General features: G+C 43.5%; 1 protein-coding gene across 4 annotated transcripts in view; it reads left to right on the top strand.

Annotated features, from left to right (window-relative positions):
• The window catches only part of ADGB (androglobin), a 633,675-nt gene that overhangs the window by 457,341 nt on the left and 153,180 nt on the right, over positions 1-23,154 (top strand). For all 4 annotated transcript variants that reach the window (XM_033939743.1, XM_033939744.1, XM_033939742.1 and 1 more), the window contains one exon: positions 4,187-4,315. In XM_033939743.1, coding sequence (XP_033795634.1) covers positions 4,187-4,315 — 129 coding nt within the window. The remainder of the gene's footprint in view (positions 1-4,186; positions 4,316-23,154) is intronic.

The following is a 23,154-nucleotide window of genomic DNA, read 5'->3' as shown; positions in this document are numbered from 1 at the left end:
TAGATGCTGGGTTCAACCAAGCCCAGTTTCAGGAACTCAGCATCCCTTCATCAGGAACCCGTAGCTTTTGAGTTTCAGTAACACAAGTCCTTTCAACACCAATAGGAGGACATATTTTTAGAGAATAGTTAAGCCCTGGAATGTGTTGCCAGAGGTTATGGTAAGAGCGGTTAATGTAGCTGGTTTTAAGAAAGGTTTGGACAAGTTCCTGGAGGAAAAGTCCATAGTTTCTTATTGAGAAAGACACGGGGGAAGCCACTGCTTGCCCTGTATCGGTAGCATGGAATATTGCTACACCTTGGGTTTTGGCCAGGTACTAGTGACCTGGATTGGCCACCGTGAGAATGGGCTACTAGGCTTGATGGAACATTGGTATGACTCAGTAAGGCTATTCCCCGGGACTGGATGGCATCCAACCGAGGGTCATCAAGGAACTGAAAGAGACCATAGCTGAACTGCTTCAACTAATAGCCAATCTGTCGATCAAATCAGGAAAGATTCGGGAAGACTGGAAGATGGCGAATGTTAAGCCAATCTTCAAGAAAGGTTCGAGGGGAGATCCGGTCTGACCTCGATACTGGGAAAGATGGTAGAGTCATTGATAAGGGACCGCATCATTGATCACCTTGATGGACACGGGCTGAGGATCAGTCAGCACGGTTTTAGCAAAGGCAGATCTTGTTTGACAAACTTGCTGCACTTCTTCGAGGGAGTGAACAGGCAGATGGACAAGGCGACCTGGTCGACATTGTATATCTGGACTTTCAGAAGACGTTCGACAAGGTTCCGCATGAACGACTACTTCAGAAAATTGTGAGCTCTCCAGGCCCTCTGGAAGACACAGAGGGAAGGCAGGTGTCCTCGGGAGGAATAGTTGATCTCCCTCCTGATGGGCATGCTCTTCCTGTTGTTCCTCTCTCTCCTGCCTCAGTCTCCACCTTTCTCCCTCCTCCTCTCACTCTCTCACACTGGAACCTGAACAAATCTTCAAAGGAGACCAAGCAGAAAAATTAACATCCATGGAAGTAAGCCTTGAAGACGTACACAGGCAGATAGAAAAATTAAAAACTGACAAATCACCAGGCCCTGACGGAATACACCCTAGGGTACTGAAAGAACTAAAGGAGGAAATAGCAGAACTACTAGAGCAAGTATGTCATCTATCCCTGAAAACAGGTATGATCCCGGAGGATTGGAAGATAGCCAATGTTATGCCCATCTTTAAAAAGGGATCAAGAGGTGACCCAGGTAACTACAGACCTGTAAGTCTAACCTCAGTTCTGGGGAAATGGCGGAAGCACTGATAAAAGATAGCATCGAGGAGTATCTAAAAAGGAATAAACTTAAGATAACAAACCAACATGGCTTCTGCAAGGGAAGATCGTGCCTGACGAACTTATTACACTTCTTCGAAGGAATTAACAAACAGATGGACAAAGGGGACCCCATAGACATCGTATACTTAGACTTCCAAAAAGCCTTTGACAAGGTACCCCATGAACGCCTACTTCAGAAACTGAAGAACCATGGGGTGGAAGGAGACATACACAGATGGATCAAGAATTGGTTGGCAGGTAGGAAGCAGAGGGTAGGAGTGAGGGGCCACTACTCGGATTAGAGGAGAGTCACGAGTGGTGTTCCGCAGGGGTCAGTGCTTGGACTGCTGCTATTCAATGTATTTATAAATGATCTAGAAACAGGGACGAAGTGTGAAGTAATAAAATTTGCAGATGACACCAAACTATTTAATGGGGCTAGGACTATAGAAGACTGCGAAGATTTACAAAGGGACCTGAACAAACTAGGGGAGTGGGCGACGAGATGGCAAATGAAGTTTAATGTAGAGAAATGTAAAGTCTTGCACGTAGGAAACAGAAACCCGAGATACAGCTACACGATGGGAGGGCTGGCATTGAGTGAGAGTACCCAAGAATGGGACTTGGGGGTAATAATGGACAAGACAATGAAGCCGTCAGCACAGTGCACGGCGGCCGCTAAGAAAGCGAATAGAATGCTAGGTATAATCAAGAAGGGTATTACAACCAGAACGAAAGAAGTTATCCTTCCGTTGTATCGGGCGATGGTGCGCCCGCATCTGGAGTACTGCTTCCAATATTAGTCGCCATACCTAAAGAAGGATATGGCGATACTCCAGAGGGTTCATAAGAGAGTGACACGCTTGATAAAAGGTATGGAAAGCCTTTTATACGCTGAAAGATTGGAGAAACTGGGGCTCTTTTCCCTGGAGAAGCGGAGACTTAGAGGGAATATGATAGAGACTTACAAGATCATGAAGGGCATAGAGAAAGTGGAGAGGGACAGATTTGTCAAACTTTCGAAAACTACAAGAATGAGAGGGCATTTGGAAAAATTAAAAGGGGACAGATTCAGAACCAATGCTAGGAAGTTTTTCTTCACCCAGAGAGTGGTGGACACCTGGAATGCGCTTCCAGAGGGCATGATAGGACAGAGTACGGTTTTGGGGTTCAAGAAGGGATTGGATGATTTCCTGAAGGAAAAGGGGATAGAAGGGTATAGATAGAGCATTCCTATATAGGTCCTGGACCTGATGGTCTGCTGTGTGAGCAGACTGCTGGGCATGATGGACCTCTGGTCTGACCCAGCAGAGGCATTACTTATGTTCACTCTCCTCTCACCCTCCTACTCTCTCTCCCACTGTTTCTCACCCTTTCTCTTTTTCTCCCTTGTACTCTCTTACACATTCTCCTATCTCATTGCCATCTGTTTCTCTCCTCCTCACTGCAATTCCCAAATAAATGTTTCTATATATGTAGTGCTATATATACATATTGAGCACATCACAGAAACGTTGTTTCATCATCGTGGTACCATCTAGATATCATCACTGATGTTCTCCATGCACAATCATACATTGGATGATTTGCGTGGGTATTTTCAATGCATGGAGACATTTATCGGCGAACAGTGATACTGTCTGTAGACATCAATTTCCTAGATGTTTATCTTGGTAATTTTCAAAACACACTGTACATTTTTGGGTTTTGTTTGTTTATTTTTGTTATAGCTGTTAGATTTTGGACATCTTCCGGGTGACGTCTAACTTTGGAGTAGATGTCATATCGAAAATTGCCCTCCAAGTATCTTTATACAATAGGTGCCTCTTTAGCCTTCCCATATAGGTGACCTTTTATAAAATGACACTAAGGGGCTCATAATTTAAAAAAAACTCAAAAACGTCTAAAAAGTGGCCTAAATGGGTTCTTGGACGATAAAAAGCCTGATCAGGGTTCAGGAGGGGGCCTTGCGTCGAGGGCAGGAGGGCTTGGGCTCCCTCCTTCCCCGATCCTGTCGGGGGGTTCGGGGCTGCCACGGGGCAGGAGGGCTTGGGCTCCCTCTTGCCCCGATGTCATGGGGGGGGGTGGATTCTGTAACCGGTGTTGGTTTTGACAGACACTGGTTACAAAATCCAGCTTTTAGGTGAAGGACAGGCTCCTCCTTCGCCTAAAAAGCCCTTGTTTTGGATGTTTGGGGCTTATGCTTTTTTTAGGTTGATTAAATGGTATAAGTTTAGACGTAGTGGTGGTCTGGGCGTTTAAACAGCTGAACGTAGAGGCAGGCCATTATAAAAAAAACTCCTTTTGGACGTTTTTTTTGATAATGGACATTTTCCCTGCTTCTACTTTCAACGTTTAAGGCCTTAGGCCAAAAGGAGACTTAGACGTGTTTTTTTTTTTATATGCCCCTCCACACTTCTAAATTATACCATCTTCAAAATGCCCCAAATGCCTCCCCTTTTTCAGAAGTATCATGTTTACTGTATAACAATTTATCTAAAATTATCCATTCTAGTAGCCAGTATTTAAAAAACATAATATAAGGTCTGCTCCACCACAAACTGCATAATTGTTTCTGGATATTGACTTCTCTGCTTCTTAAAACATTTTATTAAAATCTTATATCACAATAAATAATTGTTTTCCATAAAAATGCCTTGAGCCTTCTTGTTACTGTCTGGAGCAAAAGCACTACTACTAATCTTATTATACTACTAAAATTATATTGTGAGGTTTTCACACCTTATGATACTATATTGTTACAATACAATAAAAACACTTTTATGTTATCTTTTCCAAGTGTAGGTTAGCTGGAATTGTTTTGTATTTCTGTTGATAGCATTCAGGCTGATTCATTAACTTTTCTCTAGATTCAAGAACTGAAATTCCTGTATGGCAGAGTAGAACACGGTTCTCTTCAGAAGAAAGTATAAACAGTATAATCCAAGAAAACGAGGGAATAACCCAAATAATTAAAATGAATAATGCTAGAATACCTGGTGGGTATTATTTTTACCAACTATATTATTTGAATATAAAAATGATAGGAAAAAAATATTTTCTGCTCTTAAATTATAATGTTTAAGCTTTTCCATGATAACATTGCTATCTGAGTTCAATCAAATGAATCATATGCGACATAAGAATATCTAGAGCAATGTTCATCAATGTGTCCTTCCTATCCTGCAGAAGCAGCAGCCCCAACAAGATTCCCTGATGTGATCCCTTTCCCTACCCAGAGCTGGCACAGAGCACTGCTGCAGAATAATGTCTTATGGCACAGGAACTGATGACTACTGTATATACATGAATATAAACCAAGATATTTGGGCCAAAAATGAGGGTCTCTGTGTATTTTCAAGTCTACATTTGAGTACTTCTCTAACTAAAAAAGAAAAAAAAAAAAAAAATCACAATTTAAACATACCAGAGGTCTGGCTGTGGGAAATGGAGTTGCAGGTCCAGGGCAGGCCTGAAATGCGAGGCAGGCAGCTGATTCCTCCCGGCTGTGGCTGCGGCGGCTGTCAGGAGGAGGGGGGAGAGGGAGGAGTCTGGATTGTGTCTGGATTGTGATGAACCTGCCTTTGGCCCCGGTAACGCTAAACTGGCTGGCAATGAAGAACATATTATTCCCGGGAATAATATGTTCATCTAAGGTTGTATATGTGATATCAATTAAGTTTAACCTTGGAAAAGAAATATACTCTTTATTGCCTTATTTCCTGGCAATGAAGAAGACAGACACCACAGGGGCTTTCCCTCTTGCCAAGTCACTATAGGCTCTGCCAGTCTCAATCCTACCCCTCAAAATCAAGAAGTAACCAGAGGGGGGCGGGATCAAGACCAACAGAGCCTACAGTGTCTTGGCAAGAGGGAAGACCCCTGTGGTGTCTGGCTTCTTCATTGCTAGCCAGTTTAGCGGGACCACGTCCAAAGGCAGGGCTCATCACAATGTAGATGTACCGCTGACTCCTCACTCTTCCTGGTGGCCAGCAAACAGCATGGACGACCACTGCAGCCACCACCCAGAGGAATCATCTGCCTGCCAATCGCATTTCAGGTCTGCCCCAGACCCACGACTCCGTTCCCCACAGCCAGAGTCCCAGGTAGGTAGTGCTGTAAGTGGCAAGGAAAGGGTGATGGGGAGAAATCTTGGATGGAGGTGGAGGGAGAGAGATGAGGTGTTGGAGGAAACAGGGGAGTGGTTATGCTGGATGGAGGGTGGCAAGACAGTAGATACTGGTTAGAAGAGTGAAAATAAAGGGAGAGAAAGAGAAGATACTGGAAGGGGTGAGAGAGGGAAGAGTTAGCAAAAAACAAACAAACCCTGGAGAATAATAGGATGAGGGAGATGGAAAGCTGTAAATTGAAGCAGATAGGGATGCAGAAGAATGAATGAAGGAAAAGGTTAAAGTCAGAGATGGATGTAGGAGAGGAAGTGAAGGAGAGAAAAGGCAGATAAATTGAAGACCCTGAAAGAAAATTAAGAAAAGACAGAAGAAAGCAGAAACTGGGATAAACGTTAATAAAATAGCCAGACAACAAAGGTAGAAAAAATAATTTTATTTTTAATTTCATGAACAGAAAATGCAGTCTTACTGTAAATTCACACTGCTTTCTTTTTATTTTCCAAGTTGTTTCTCTTTCTCTGTTCTTGAACTGCATATGGCTTCTTGAGGTTTAAGTTTGATTTTTTTGTGTTCAATATTTTTATTGCCATTTGGGTATGTAATACAGCATATCAATAAACAAGGAAAACAGGGAAAACATCAACATTAGATAATCAAAATAGAACCAGCGTCCAGATAGCAAAAAGAAAAAGTCAGTACAAATAGGCAGGCAATATGAAAAGTAAAAGATACAGAACTATATGCATTGATAGAACGTCTGAGGTGAAAAGGATTAGGTCCCAATTCCTGCCCCATACTTTCTCTGTCTCTGTCATTTGTAAGTCAGATGCATCTGGGGACATATTGTAGAGGCAAGAAATGATCTCCAAATATATCCAATTTTATTATGAGCTTCACATCCCTTTTATATCATTCATGAATCAGTGTTGTCAGCATGTGACATAAACACAAACCATATATGGACACAGGTTACATGAAACTTTAAAAGAAATAACAAATTACATGGGTTGTCAGCATTTTTTCTATCTCAAGACTGAAGTCCACAGAGGGTGCTGTGGTCAGCAGAGCTTTTTTCTTATCTAAAGCTGTTTGTAAATACGGCTTAACAAAACATTGAATTCACTTCACAACAAGTTAAGAACATATTTTTTCAAACATAAATGTCCTTGTACTATCTTCAAAGAAGGAAAGACAAACGGTCTGGATTTACAGCTTTAAACAACATATGCCTAAGGAAAATTACCAAGGTTCATGATACGTGTCCCTTCAATCCCCTCTTACGTCATGAAAATGACATCATAAATACACAGCATGAGCTGGAAGGGAGTGATACTCTAGAGATGTCTCTCGAGGAGGGGTTTTTTAGGAGCTGTAATACGAATAACACAGTACATGAGCAGTCAAAAACAAGAGTGCAGATAATAGAGATTATAACAATAAAAAGATCTTTTACCCAACCCTGCATTCAACTAAAGTGCTGATCCCAAGAATTAGATAAATCTGAGTTACATTTGAGCTCAGCAAAGAGGTCTGCTAATTTCTGAATGGCCATAGTAGGACCTATATTGTCAGGAATAAAAATACAACAGCATAAAATACTGGGAAGAATTTTACAGAATTCTTAGCTAGAATCATATCTAGGGCCACACGATTTTGAAAACCATCTGAGAAGTGAAGCCTAATTGATCAGTAATACCTTGTAAGGCGTCCCTAGAGTAGTTCACAAAGCGTTGCTGATTATAATAAATTTAATTAATCCAATCAACATTCTTATTAATAGTAATAAAGGGAATAAGGAACTCAAACCCAGCCTTAACCTGAGCTCGGGCCTTAAATTCATCTGGGACCCTTATAGCATCTATGTATACATGTGATCAGAACAACCAAGGAGATCAGATTTATGTGAGACAGAAAAGAGGAAAAACCATGTGAATAGGAAGAATGCCTTTCAGAAAAAATATGCAGGAGCATGGTAACCTTAGCTAAAGTGCACTGGCCTATCCACTGGCTGGGTAGCTTCAAAAGTCTCCATAAAGCCAGTAAATATCACCTAGGTTGAAAATCTGATGTAGCAACAATGGGGCATACCTATGAGCCAAGACAGAACAACAACCTGGGGGTAAATTACCTACAAAACTACCTGTGTCAGATTAGAAACATGACATATGTAATTGCCCTTATAGATGGTAACGGCAATATCAAGCTTTTGCTGTCCTGGCAACAAAGGGTATTTAGAACACCACAGTGCACAAAGGGGATAAGTAAAATTAGAGGAGGTAGATAGATCCCATAAGAAAACTGATGGGTCGGATAGCTAGACCCACCCTTAAACCACATGCCCATAATGTACATACCTTCATCAGTAGGTCTAGGGTTGTCAATAGTAAGAGAAAGCTTAATAATTTGTGCAGGAACACTTTTCCTATAACAATTTCCAACCTTATGAAAGGTCATACAAGTAAGCAGTGATTTGCCATTTTGGTCCACCTTTTTTCAGAGTATTTTCTGGTTTATAAGCCCAGTCAGTATCAATATTCCACCCTACCGCTCCTCAGAATGCACACTTATCCCCCCAACGTGAGTCAGTAACATATATATATATATATATATATATATATACATATGTCTTTAGTTTTAGGAATCTCTGAGGACCAATGGCACAGCCTTGGGATATCAATTGATGAACAGTCCACAATGTCACAATACTCAAAGGAGAAGGTGGCAACTTGCACACTGCTGGAATTATACCAAAAGGTACTGTCTGTCTTTCTGGATTCCAATTGAAGGACAGCCTTTGCGAGGGAGTAGTCCAGCTTGACGTCGTGTTCGCAAAGAGATGCCGGGGGTGCTGTTTACAGCAGGAGTGTCATTTACAGATGGGTATGGGCAGAAAGTGTCATGGACCCAGAACACATCATCTCTGTAGACCCAGTTAGAAATGATCCATACAGAGAGAAAAACTAGCAGCAGCGTTGCCAGTAAGAGAATGATAAAGTTGGTAGAATGCTGCAATGAGATCATCATGTTGTTCCACTGGAGGAGATGAAATCTGCGCAGGGAAGACTTGCTTCTGGGATTTTAGGTTAACCCTCTTCAAGCGACTTGCGTGGATCCAAACAGGAAACTCCTCAGTGAGTGCAGCAGGCCCGGTCACAGCGATCACAGTAGTGGGAAGGCCAAAGGGGAAATCCGTCTGCTTCCGATCCTTGGAAAGCTTCTGGACAATCACCAGGCTGGAAAAAAATGGGTAGGAATCTGTGGAGAGAAAGGAGAAGTGCAAGACACGTTTCTTTGAACAAGCCCTAATATTTCAATGAGCTTTTGGACGTATTCCTCCTGTATCAAAGGAAAATCACTCCTCTCAACTATTGAGGGTTTGTCTACCCATGGGGCGGGGAAAGGTCATCCCGTGAGAATCTCAAAAGGAGAGCAGCCAGACGTCTATGCATACAGAAAGAGATACTTGAAAAGAGATGCTTGAAAAGCATTCCAAATATCATTCAGCAGCTGTACTCCAATGTGATCCAAATAAGAGGAAAAAAAACAAAAGAGAAACCGTGTTGCCTGTACTGAATGTGGCAACATGTAACAATACCAATGCATTTACTTGATATAGCTATGGCAAAAGAGAGACAATACTCAGTTACTTAAGGTTCTTAATTGAACAATCCAAAAAGATATGTTTTTGCGTGCTGCATATAACTATTATGCACTTCAGAGAGACCATACTGATGTACTGAATGTATTCAGAAATGTATACTGAATGGATAATATGTAGGGAACACCACGAAATAAACGCTATATAAGGTAAAGCTTTTTCTTAAACATATAACCCTTAACTAAACTATATTCAGAATATAAAAGCTATAAGTAAAAGAACATTGCGCAGTTAGACTAGTAAGAAGTGGAAAAAGAGCTCTAGAAATGGCCAATGTTATGTATCCTGGGGTACCCACTAAACTAAAACAAATAGACATGACACAGACAAAACATAAAGTTTTAAGCGTGGAGCTATTACTCCATCTGTCAAGTGTGCAGGGCTGAATTTAACTCTGCAAATAAACACATTGATATAAAAAACCAAAACTACAAATAATGTATATCATAACCATCTCATATTTGGAAAAAGGCATAAAGCTAATGTCTCTTTGGAGCGTCTCTATCTCTGCAGTGATAAAGAGGACCCTTGGAAAACATTAGAAATATCTGTGCCAAAACTGATCTGGGATGGCTCTGTATACATCCGGACAAAACATTTTAAATTAGCAACATCCTAATTTCAGCTAAAACAATAGAAAGGAATTGTATTTTCCAATTTATTTTCAATTCACAACTGTGCCAGCTGTAATTATCGAGCTATATATATCTGTATCAAGGAGCAAAAGGTCAAGAATGAAAATATCACTAGCAAGAAGTTAAAATGTCGAGCGAGCACTACGATAACCAATACCATGATATTGGGCAATGAATAAGGGAGAGCTAGAAGCTGGTATCCAGGGTTTCCCCTCTTTGCACCAAAGTCCGTCCAAAAGGGCGGCTTTGGGCACCTGCCAAACGCCAGGCATCAAGTTCAGAGGGGGGGGTAACAAAGGACTGAAGCTGTGAAAAAAGAGAGGAAGAGAATATTCACCCGTGAGACCCAGGAGCCCATTTAAAAGAAGGGCTTGGACATCGTGAAAAGTGTGAAGGGTAATGGGGTGACCAAGGGTCAGAGGAGTAACCATCTCTACCACCATAGCACAAGCAGCCAGGGCGTTCTTGAACAGGAGTGACTATAGGAAAAAAGGCAACAGAGCGTAACTTACCGCCATGTTCTCCCTTCATGGTGTTACAATAGTCCCAAACAAAGAGATAAAACATGTGGGCATAAGCAGGAGAACCCAGACCTGAGCTAGAAACCAAAGCACATCTCCAACATTTCATGAGTCCATCTGATAAGAGCAGTCATTTCAGAAACCAGGGTCTGTCTCAGAATCTGGTCATAGAAGGAACAAGCAGAGATCCATTGGCGGCAGTGACCAATCATATCAAGAAAAGTAAGCATGTCTTTCTTGGTAGCTGGGCGGGGCAGACCCAGAACAGCAGCAGTGCGGAAAGTGCAGATTTTCCTCTGACCATGAGACAGGACAAAACCCAGGTATTTCACTTCAGATTTATACCAGTGCAGTTTATGTCGTGACACCTTGTGACCACACACAGACAACCATTGTAAAAGGTGCAAACTATCAGCCTGACAGGTCTCCTAAATTATGGAACACAAAAAGAGATACAGAATAAGGACAGGACCATGAGGGGCAGTGCATGACTGTAGAATAGCCCGAAGGACAATGAAGTCAACATAGCCCTGGGGCATTCCACACCAGGTATACTGTTGCTTAAAGGTGAAGGCAAAAAAGAGCTGAAAAGCCTCACCAACAGGGACTAAAATAAAACATTCTTTAGGACAATGAAAGAAAAAAAAAAAAACATTGGCTGCCGGTGGAATGGAGGAGAGAAAGAAACATAAGAAAACAGCCCTAAAATCTAGGACGAAACGGGGAATGCCATCAGCTTTGACAACAAGAGCGATGGGCGTATTGTAAGAAGAGATGGTGGTTTTGATAATGCCGGAGAAAAGATAAGTGACAAGCAGTGGAATCACACCATACTGCTTGATAAAAACAAGAATGAGTAACTTCAAAGAAACACTATAGGGGGTACATGAAATACAACATTGTCAATGAAAGCCCAAAAACCGGGAAGTCAGGGGGGAGGGACAAAAGCATTCATGCACGGACCCTGATAATGAAAGCTGCTTGTGTACAAGCTGCGAAGGAAAGATCTTAGACTGATTCAAACAGTGCTTTCAATTCATCCCACATAACAGCACGTCCTACCTCAGTGTTATACGGGAAAGGATTGATGACACAGAAAGATGTGAGCTGAAGGAAGAATGTCACACACACACAGCCTTACAAGTCTCATCTGTCTAGGAGGGGGAGACTCATTACAAAAACAATATAACAATGCAAAAATATTCGCTTATCTTACCTTATAAGCGAGGTACAGTAATAAGAGACAATAAAATCTTATACTCTATAAAAATTTTAACCTTACAAATGACAGAGTGGGCAGGGGGGTTCTATAAATAATTTCATTCTTCCCGAAAGAATAGCAGCTGCTTATATTCACGAGGGGCGCTTACTGAAAGTACCCCGAGATTTTTCCCCCAAAAAACTCCATAATAGAACCCAAAGCTTGAACTTAAAATAAAGGGTGGGTACAGGTCACCACTACCTAGTGAGTATTAAAGAACAGAAAAAATCAGAAATACTCACAAAATACTGGTGATATCATCTGCCCATCCCAGACGAGCGCCCAACTGAAAAGGATTAGGTCCCAATTCCTGCCCCATACTTTCTCTGTCTCTGTCATTTGTAAGTCAGATGCATCTGGGGACATATTGTAGAGGCAAGAAATGATCTCCAAATATATCCAATTTTATTATGAGCTTCACATCCCTTTTATATCATTCATGAATCAGTGTTGTCAGCATGTGACATAAACACAAACCATATATGGACACAGGTTACATGAAACTTTAAAAGAAATAACAAATTACATGGGTAAGGGTCGTCAGCATTTTTTCTATCTCAAGACTGAAGTCCACAAAGCAGAGCTTTTTTCTTATCTAAAGCTGTTTGTAAATACGGCTTAACAAAACATTGAATTCACTTCACAACAAGTTAAGAACATATCTTTTCAAACATAAATGTCCTTGTACTATCTTCAAAGAAGGAAAGACAAACAGGGTCTGGATTTACAGCTTTAAACAACATATGCCTAAGGAAAATTACCAAGGTTCATGATACGTGTCCCTTCATGAGGGAGATGGAACAAGATGGTGTATCTCAAGTAATACACATATATTTCAAGATGGTGTAACTCAAGTAATACATATATATATATATATATATATATATATATACTAGTCTTTAAGCCCGTTACATTAACGGGTGCTAGAATATATGTATGTCTGTCTTTCTTTCTTTCTGTCTCACTCCCTGCCCTTGTGTCTTTCTTCTTTTCTTTCTGTCTCCCTCCCTCCTATTATTTGTCTTTCTTTCTATTTGTCTCTCTTTCTGCCCCCTATGCAGCATTTATGTCAAGCCCGTTACATTAACGGGTGCTAGAATAGATGTGTCTGTCTGTGTTTCTTTATCTCTCCTTGGCCGCTGTCTGTATCTTTCTGTCACCCACCTCCCCCCCAAATGTCTCTCCATGGCCCTCTTCTGTCTTCCCCCCCAGAGCAAAGCTGTCTGTCCCCTTTCCCTATCTCTCCATGGCCCCTTCTGTCTCCCCCAGCACACCCCTCCCAACAAAGTAGCCCCATATCCCTCTCCCTGTCTCTCCATGGCTGTTTGCCTCAAGCACACCCCTCCCCACAAAGCAGCCCCCTTTCCCTCTCCCGCTGACTCTCTCTCTGGCCTCCTTTCTCTGTCTGTCTTTCTGTCCCTCTCCCTGCCCCTGTCATTTTCCCCATTTCCCTGTGCAGCAGCATTTCCATCCCATTTCCCTATGCAGCAGCAATAGCATTTCCCTCCTATCCCCCCCCCTTTTCTTGTTTAGAAGCAGTAGCAGGATTTTACGCCACTCCCCCTTTCCCTTTTCTTACCTTCTCTTCCCTGCTCCGTTTGGCCCCTCCCCCTTCTTTTACTGCCGTTGTCGATCCGGCCTGCTCCTGACCCTCCCACCGCAGACAAACCTCGGGACTCCAGCCGCGTAGGCAGCACTTTAAACACGCTGCTTAGCGGCCTTCAACTGGCGATTTCCTCTGCCGCGTCTGTCTCCAATGATGTCATAAGAGACCCGGCAGAGAAGGGCGCGAAGCAGCGTGTTTATAGTGCTGCCTACGTTCGAGAGAGGAGCCAGGGGTGAGGAAGGCCGCCGCAGTTGTGTACCTGTTTTTTTTTTATTTGAAAGCCGCCGCCGCAGACTTGGATAGAGTCCTTGGGCCCCCCCCTTCCCTTGTAAGTCGGCGATTCAAGCAGCCTGTGCAGCAGTCTTCACACGCTGCTTCGGGTCCTTCTACTGCGCTTATTTGCTCTGCCGAGCAAATCAGGGCAGTAGAAGGGCCTGAAGCAGCGTGTGAAGACTGCTGCACAGGCTTCTTGAATCGCCGGGTAGGTATTCGGGTCAGCAGCAAGGGAAGGGGGGTGAGCGGCAAAGAACTCCTCTGGTCTGTTGCGGAGGGCGGCCTGGCTCGATTTATTGATTCGTTGGGGGGGGGGAATTCGCTGTGTTGGGGGGAAGGGTAGGCAGACGCGGGGACCGTCCAGTTCGAGAGAGGAGCCGGGGGGTGAGGAAGGCCGCCGCAGCTATGGAAATTTTTTTTTTAATTTGAAAGCCGTCGCCGGGGCCGCACATGAGCAATCGTGTTTCCGCGACGGGATCAGGGAACACGATTTTTTTAGTGTGCATGCGCGTCATACCATTTTATTATATTAGATATATATATATATATATATATATATATATATTTTTATATCAGCAACATAGAGAACCTATGTAATGTCAAGGAATCACATGTAATGTAATGGAATCACATGGAACAAGCAGAACAATAGTTCAAGAGAGGGTCCCATACCTCATTGAATGTTCTAATTGATCCAGTAAGTTTGATTTTTGTCTACATTTATTTAAGTTTGTGGTTGCTTGTAGTTGCGTTTTCCTATGTAGGGGCCTTGTGACTATGTTAGCTTTGGGAAATATGCATCACAGATATTTGTATTATGTTTAGTGACCTACAAGATAGCTGATGGGGAGGAAAGGTGAACAGTCTTTATAGATTGGCTTACCATGATAATCCAAATTTCTAACCTCCAGTTTATATTTGAGTCAACTCCCCCCCCCCCCCCCCCCCCTTTTTGGAAGGTGAAAAGGATATCTCGGTTTATATTTGGATCGGTTTATATTCAAGTATATATAGTATTCAATGTTCCTTCTCTGGTACAGTTGTACAAGACCTGAAGTTCCTAAAGCCTGTTGCCAGATTTGGTAACTGCATGAAAGAGCTGTACTCTTCCAAGATGTTGATGCTATTAAGCCACCAGACAAGAACAGAATGATAAGAATATTTTTGAAGGAGCTAGTAACAATGACAAAGGAGGATGGGAACACCCATGTTGATTCTGTTAGCAGTAGGAAGGGAGAGGAAGCTTGAGGTAAATAAAGATCAGCCTCCTGGGAGGAACATGAAAAGAGAAAGGGGAGTGCTGGAAATGTGTGAGAATAAAAGTATCCAGATTCCAGAGCAAACAATGGTGTGGTAGGTTTTTCAACTGAGCAGATCATTCTGTTTAGCTCTGGTTTTATTTTATTTTGTCTGTTTCACTGGTTTCATTATGTGATGTATATGTTTTTGTTCATGATATCTGTTAAACATTAGCATAAGAGTTGGAAAGAGAATGAGGAAATGAGAAGGGGGAGCTGCTGGGCAGTGAAAGAGAGGAAACTGTTGGATGGAGGAATAAAGAAAGCTAGAGAAGGATGCTGTTATTAGGCAGAGATGGTATATGAGGGGGGGAATGCTAGTCAGAAGCTAGGTAGATGGGAGCAGAAGGCGAAGATACTGCTGGGTATAATGATGTCTCCATAAGGGGGAGAGGATAACTGCATCCCCAAATGGCTTATTTCTCCTTTCACTCTCTCTCACCTAGCTTTGAATATGCCTGGCAATAGCTTGACACACCTTCCCCTTCCTAAACTGCTGTTCCTATATCTGGTACTATAAATAAAGTTCTGGATATTAAATTTTAAGTATAACTTTTGGCCTCAGACCCACCACTCCACCGCCAAATGAAATCTTATAGTGGGAAGAATTACATGGCTCTTCATCATTGGCCACTGAATATTTTTCTTACAACCTAATTTTTACTCATCGTATTTATTTTTGATAGTTTTATATTACTGTATATTTAATCAGTACATTTTTCTAATAAATAGTACTTTACAGTTTTTCTAAAAACTTAGCTTAGTACGTGTGACCCGGGAGAGGATTACCTGACATATTTCGCACTGTTGTGCTTTATCAAGAGTTCCACTATAAAAAAGGAAAAAACAGTCAGTACCCTCCACTGACCTGCTTATCCCACTAACTTTTAATCATACACATCCTCTTAATAATCAAAATTTAAAACTGACTCACTGCGGCTGACTTTTTTTCCTTTTTTATAGGGGGACCCAAGGGGTGGGGCCTTAGGCGCCTGAGTCAATCAGGCCTTAGGCACCTCCCTCTGTATCCAAGATACTGAGGGAGGAGCCTAAGGTTCTGATTGGCTTGACCAATTAGCTTGACCAATCAGGGCTTTATGCTCTTCCCTCAGTATCCTAGATACAGAGGGAGGTGCTTAAGGCCTGATTGACTCAGACACCTAAGGTCCCACCCCTTAGGAGGGGCCTTAGGTGACAGAACCAATCAGGGCCTTTAGCCCCTCCCCATGCATCACATGATGCACCGGGGAGGGGAAGGTGCGTCATTTGAGATTGGCAGTTGTGGTCAAAGCAGGAACCACTCTGCAAGCTTCCTGCTTCCAATATTTTAAAGAGGTATATCAGAGGTTTGGGGGGAGGTTCGGGGGGTGTCCGGTGGCAAGAGGGAGTGGGCATCCCTCCTGCCATTTGTTTTGGGTTCGGGGTGGCGAGGCATCTGGTGGCAGGAGGGATTGGGCATCCCTCCTGCCATTTGTTTTGGGCTGGGGGAAGAACAGTGGCTGGGAGGTACACTTTGTTGGAGGTCATTGGGGAGGTCCATCGTTAGCAGTGGGGAACTTTTTTCATTTTTTATATGGGACAGATATTTTGCATGTGTAATACACTCAAAATATCTGTGCCACTGTAAAAAAAAAAATCACCCAAAAACCAGACAGACCTATCGGGCAACTACCACCGTAGGATGGATCCTTTCCACTTTGCTGGCATCCTCTCTTCTTTCGGTCTGTCAATGGAAAAACAGTTTGTTCAACTTATAAATTCACAACTGGCTATGAACAAACAGGTATAGAGTTCAAATTGTACACAAGACCTCAAACACCCAAGACATTAATATAATGTACTTCGTGTACTTACTGGGATCATCATCGGTCTTGTACAGGATTCATTGTTTAGTACAGACGAAATAATTTTTGTACTCTATTGTGATGGAATAATTCATATTAAGAAGAGCACTTAACTTAAGGTCTAACGGCAACCCAACCGTTTCACTGGTAAGTTTCCTCAGGGGCTGATTCTCTTCAAAATCACACCTATGTCCTGCATTAATAATTTATAATAAGTGAAAATCCCAACAATCCTATTTAAAAGTGTATTTCTCTTAAATATTTCATTTTATTTTTATTGTGTCTTTAAGAAATCACATTAAAATTGTAACCTATATTTTATCTACAACAAATGAAATGAATCACTAAAGACAGAGTACAACAGATAAATGTTTATAACAATGTTAATATCTGCTTTCTTATGCTTTCATATATATAATAGCTGCTTTAGGTATCTAACTGAAAACCATTCAGATACTTTGCCATTGAACTTATCAATTTATCTCTCAGTGTTTTAATTCGAAAAGACCACTAATGACTCTTATTAGTTTAATATATTTGTCTGTTGAATTGTCACTGTCTGGATTTACAAGCATTGCTTGCTGCTGATAGTGTAAAATTAATCCTACTGCTAAAATGGCTATTCATTTACTGGACTGACTGGAGAGATACTTATTATGTTTTATTAAAATACAGGTACCTCTATTCACACTCCCTTGGTGGAGCACTGGAGGGAGAAACAACATATCTGGGACCAGATTACATGGAGAGTTATAGATCAAGTTACAGAAGGGTGGGAGGGTTGGTATTGTGATCGTATTCTAAATCATAAAGAGCAGAAATGGATATTCTCTTTGGATATTGTAACTCTTTGAGGTTTGAACCTCGAGATTGAGGGAATACATTATTATAATTTATTATGGGTGCCTGACTCTCAGTAATGGAGCCAACTTCCTGCACTTCCATTCCTTCCAACAACTCTGGGAAAAGACAGGTGGAAGTGGGAAGGCTTTCTTCTACCTCCTGCATGAGCCAATCTGGGACATCAGTCACTTCTTCTTTGTCCCAAGGCTCTGGCACTGCTCTGGGCTGCTGGAGTGACTCAGCCTCATCACTCCTCCCCCTACTGCTTGCTTCAGCCTGCCTTTAATCAGCTCACAGCCAATCCCCTTCAGCCTATAGAGGGGGATGGGCTTTGGTTCCACTGCAGGCTTTCCTTGCCTTTTTTGTCTAGGTTTTCTAGACTCAGCTAGCTTCTCTTTGTCTGCCTTAGTTGACTTATAGACAGGACGCCAATGTTGCAAATCTGCCTGCCCTTGTTCTGGATCACCACTGCTCCAGTCATATGGGCAAGGGAGGTCAGCCTCAAATCGGTCACCAGAATTAATCTGTTCAGCTCTTCTGCACAGGATCCTATTAGGAGCAAAACTAGTGCTGGTGCTAGGTTTGTCACACAGTGCAATTGCTACTTTCCATCAACTTATAGAAGGGAAACCCCTCTCTGCTCATCCTGTGGTTTCCAGATTTATAAAAGGACTTTTCAATCTCAAACCACCTCTCAAGCCGCCTACAGTGGTTTGGGATCTCAATATGGTTCTTGCTCAGTTGATGAAGCCTCCATTTGAACCAATGTCTTCGGCTCAGCTAAAATATCTCACTTGGAAAGAGGTCTTCCTCATTGCTCACGTCTTCTCGCAGAGTCATTGAGCTACAAGCTTTCGTAGCGGACCCACCTTTCACAGTATTCCATCACAATAAGGTGGTCCTCCTTACTGTGACAGTCCCATCCCCAAGGATGATCCTGTCAAGGTTAGGGGTTAAGCCAGCTCCCCTAGCCAGGAATCCAGAAGCAGATAGAGCCTCAGAGGTTGTAGAGGACAGGGCTGCTTATCCCGAGGAGAATGAATCTGACGCAGACCTAGATCCCTTTCCCGAGCCAGAGCCTGTCAGAAAAACAGACTCCCTTAGGAAATATAACCAGCTCTCAGAGTGTAATATTACCACTGAACTGAGAGGGAGCCAGAGAGCCTCCAAAGCAGCACCTCAGCCACCTAAGACAGGGAGTGGCTCTTCTCCCTTAAAGCAGCTCTCAAAGAATCTGAGAGGGACAGCTCAGGAAGGGCTGGCAGAAAGAACCCTCCTGGCCAGGCAAGGGCAAGCTCCCAAACCAGAACCCATGGATTGGGAAAGTCCTGTAACACAGGACATGGCAGAGCAAGAGGTTCCAGAGGAACAAATGGAAGTAATAGAGTTTGTAATGCCTGGAGTGGAATCCCTGGAACCCATGGATGTGAGTGTGGCAGTTTCCTGCCCATGAATTATTCTTTTGTTTTTGGAAGTTTTCTTTAAAGAGTTTTGTTGGGACTATTTCAGAGAAGTTAAGCCTAAAAACTGGGGAGATCCCAGAGGACTGGAAAATAGCAAATGTCACGCCCATCTTTAAGAAGGGATCAAGGGGTGACCCGGGAAACTACAGGCCTGTGAGCTTGACCTCGGTTCCGGGAAAGATGATGGAAGCAATGGTAAAGGACACAATCTGCGAACACATAGAAAACAATGGACAACTGAAGGCGAGCCAGCATGGCTTCTGCAAGGGAAGGTCGTGCCTCACGAACTTGCTGTACTTCTTTGAGGGAATAAACAGCCAGATGGATAAGGGGGAATCCATAGACATTATTTACCTTGACTTCCAAAAAGCCTTCGACAAGGTAACCCACGAGCGGCTACTTAAAAAGCTGTGGAACCACGGGGTACAAGGGGATATCTATCGATGGATCAAACACTGGTTGGCAGGCAGGAAACAGAGGGTTGGAATAAAGGGCCAATACTGGCAATGGGTCACGAGCGGAGTTCCACAGGGGTCGGTGCTGGGACCTCTACTGTTCAATATATTTATTAATGATCTGGAGACGGGGTCAAAATGTGAGGTTATCAAATTTGCTGATGACACCAAACTCTACAGCAGGGTTAGAAACACGGAAGACTGTGAAGACCTGCAAAGGGACCTAACGAGACTGGAAGACTGGCAAAAAAGTGGCAAATGAATTTTAACGTAGAGAAATGCAAGGTCATGCATGTAGGGAAAAAGAACCCGATGTTCAGCTACAAAATGGGGGGAACACTGCTAGGGGTGAGTAAACTTGAAAGGGACCTGGGGGTGATGGTCGACACATCACTGAAACCATCGGCGCAGTGTGCGACAGCTTCAAAGAAAGCAAACAGAATGCTGGGCATCATCAAAAAAGGTATCACGACCAGGACGAAGGAGGTCATCATGCCGCTGTATCGTGCAATGGTGCGCCCGCACCTGGAGTACTCAATACTGGAGTGTTCAATACTGGTCGCCATACCTCAAGAAGGACATGGCGGTACTCGAGGGAGTGCAGAGGAGGGCGACTAAACTGATAAAAGGTATGGAAAATTTTTCATACGCTGACAGGTTAAAAATGCTGAGGCTGTTCTCCCTGGAGAAGAGGAGACTTAGAGGGGACATGATAGAAACCTTCAAAATCCTAAAGGGCATAGAGAAATTAAATAAGGACAGATTCTTCAAACTGTGGGGAGCCACAAGTACTAGGGGGCACTCAGAGAAATTGAAAGGGGAGAGGTTTAGAACAAATGCTAGGAAGTTCTTTTTTACCCAGAGGGTTGTGGACACATGGAACGCACTTCCGGAGGAAGTGATAGGCCAGAACTCGGTACAGGGGTTCAAGGAAGGTTTGGATAGGTTCCTGGAGGATAAGGGGATAGAGGGGTACAGATAGAACTTGAGGTAGGTTATAGAAGTGGTCAGAAACCACTTCACAGGTCGCGGACCTGATGGGCCACTGCGGGAGCGGACCGCTGGGCGAGATGGACCTCTGGTCTGACCCAGTGGAGACAACTTCTTATGTTCTTAAGAAGGACTTGGCAAAGAATGTTTTGAAAAGTGTTTGGGTTTTTTTTGTTGCACAGCAGCGAGGCTGGGCTATAAGCAAGTATTGGACTTGTGCCTAGCACTGATTAAGCTACTCTGCACCAGCTGGGACAGAGTTTTGTGAGAACCTGGTGTTGGAACCGGACCCAGCTTAGGACCTACAGGATTGGGGGAGGGTTCACAGAAGATTTCAGGTTGGGGAATTTTGTGGATGCTTGTTTAAAGCCTTTTTGTGAAAGTGAACCCGGTAATCCTGTTCCTGAAACACCAGGACTGGAGTGCTGCATAGTGTTAGAGCAGGGGTGCCCACACTTTTTGGGCTTGCGAGCTACTTTTAAAATGACCAAGTCACACAAAGCACACTGAAAGGCAGAGAAAATGTTAATTATCATTCATATTCTGGGTTTCTTTCAAAGAGGTCAAGGCAGATGACTCTATGCAATGTCACTTCAATAACAACCATACAAAAATAGACAAATATACCCCCTCCCTTTTTACTAAACCACATAGCAGTTTTTAGCGCAGGGAGCTGCGCTGAATGCCCCACGCTGCTCTCTACGATTATAGGCTCCCTGCGCTAAAAACCGCTATTGCGGTTTAGTAAAAGGGAGCCATAGTGCAAAATATAGACAGCCAATATAAATTCTCAAAACAGACACATTTTGATCACTAAATTGAAAATAAAATCATTTTTCCTACTTTTGTTGTCTGGTGATTTCATGAGTCTCTGGTTGCACTTTCTTCTTCTGACTTCTTCTCACTTCACTCTGGCTGCACTTCTTCTTCTGACATCTTCTGACTTCAGCCTACTCCTGCATCCAATATTTCTTCCCTTCTTTCAGCCTCCTATATGCTTTCTCTCCTCCAGATCTCATTCTCTCCCCCAACTTTTTATTTCTTTCTCCCTGCCCCTTCTTTCTTTCTCCCTGCCTCCTGTTCTTTCTTTCTCTCTCTCTCTCCATGCCCACTTTCTTTCTGCTCCCTGTACCCTCTATCTTTCTGTTTCCCTTCTTTCTTTGTCTCCCTGCCCCCCCCCTTCTTTCTGTCTCCCTGCCTGCCCCCTTTGTTTCTTTCTCCCTGCCCTCCCCTAAGCCACTAGGTTTGCCACCGCCACAGGGGAACAGGCCTCCAAGCCACCGCCGCCCCAAGCTCTCCCTGCAGAAACCTTGCGCTGACCAGCGTTCCGCTCCCCTTCAATTCTGATGTCGGAGAGGAAGTTCTAGGCCAGCCAGGCAGCGATTGGCTGGCCCAGAAATTCCTCTCCGATGTCAGAATTGATGTCGGGGAGAGGAATGCTGGTCAGTGCGAGGCTTCTGCAGGCCCAAATCTCCGGACGCCCAGGGCCAAGGAAAAGAAAAAGCCAGTCTATAAATCCTTCCATGAAAGCCGTTCGTCTCCTTTCAGCACGGCACTTACAAGAATGCATAGCCCCCCCCCCCCCCCCCATAGGAACCACCTCAACTTCCCATTTTCAGGCTCAAGACGTCAGAGCAGCAGCAGCAGTTCTTGCATTTTTGGGCAGAGCACCTCCTGCTCCTGACCACCTTTCTCCAGTCTGGCGGCTCTGTCGATTCCGCCAGGGGCAGCCAGCGCTCAGCTCTCCAGGGTCGTGATTTCCCTAGACCTCCCTCCCACTTTCTCCCGAAAGAAGTGACATCATCCCCCAGTCTATCAAAGAGTGTCTACGGGAGAAAGCGAGAGAGGGAAGACAGGTTCTGGCAGTCGGGCAAGGAAGGGCACAGCGAGAATGGGTGTGCGTGAAGTGATGACCGGTGGGGAACCTTGGGTAGAGGAAGGCTGATCGGCCGGTCGATCGGGTCGGCAACACGAGTCTATCACGGAACCCGGGATGGGCTCTGCGATCGACTCACGTTGCCTTCCCGATCGACCGGTCGATCGTGATCAACGTATTGGGCACCCCTGTGCTAGAGATTTTGTTTTGGTTGTTTAAAGCCAAGGACCTGGTGAAGACCTGGACTAAGATAAACTGAAGTCCAGAAATCCTTGGAATATAATGAACTGGTGATTGAGAGTTTTGCATTTCCTGAAGGAACTCTTAAAAACTGCTCTGAACTCAGGACTTAATGATATTTACCTGGAGCAGGCTGTTTATTTTGTTTCCCCTTTGGCTTGTTGAACTGCCAGGAGCCTTGGGGAAATATTGTTTGTTTCTATTTTCCTACTGCCAACAGAAAGTCAGTCTTATTACTTTGTTTTGTTTTGTGTTGGTTTTTTTTTAATTAAAACTGTTTGCAAGCTGCGGAGTATCTGACATTGGTCTATTATTAGTGATACACCAGTGAACTGAAGTACTGTGTAGGGTCTTCCCTCTTTGGAGCCACGCTAGGGTCGTGCTGCCACCAGTCAGCGGACCCCGCACTGCCCTCGCAGGCCCAACTGGGTGACAGTACTCATCCTAAATTGGTTTCAGAATTTCATCTCAATCAATCCATTGTTCTTCCAGTGTTTTTTCCAAAGCCTCATTCTCACCCTGGAGAAACAGCTCTTCATACTCTGGACTGTAAACATGCTTTGGCTTTCTACTTGCAAAGGACTAAGCCACAGTGATCTTCTCCTCAACTTTTTGTCTCCTTTGATCCAAACAAGTTGGGACATCCAGTTTCCAAGCACACCATCTCCAACTGGTTGGCTGCTTGCATCTCTTTCTGCTATGCTCAGGCTGGACTACATCTACAGGGTCGAGTGACAGCCCACAA

The sequence above is a fragment of the Geotrypetes seraphini genome, chromosome 3 (assembly GCF_902459505.1).
Source record: "Geotrypetes seraphini chromosome 3, aGeoSer1.1, whole genome shotgun sequence".
Classification (NCBI taxonomy): domain Eukaryota; kingdom Metazoa; phylum Chordata; class Amphibia; order Gymnophiona; family Dermophiidae; genus Geotrypetes; species Geotrypetes seraphini.
The sequence above is the reverse complement of the archived record's forward strand: the minus strand, read 5'-3'. Positions and strand labels throughout refer to the sequence as shown.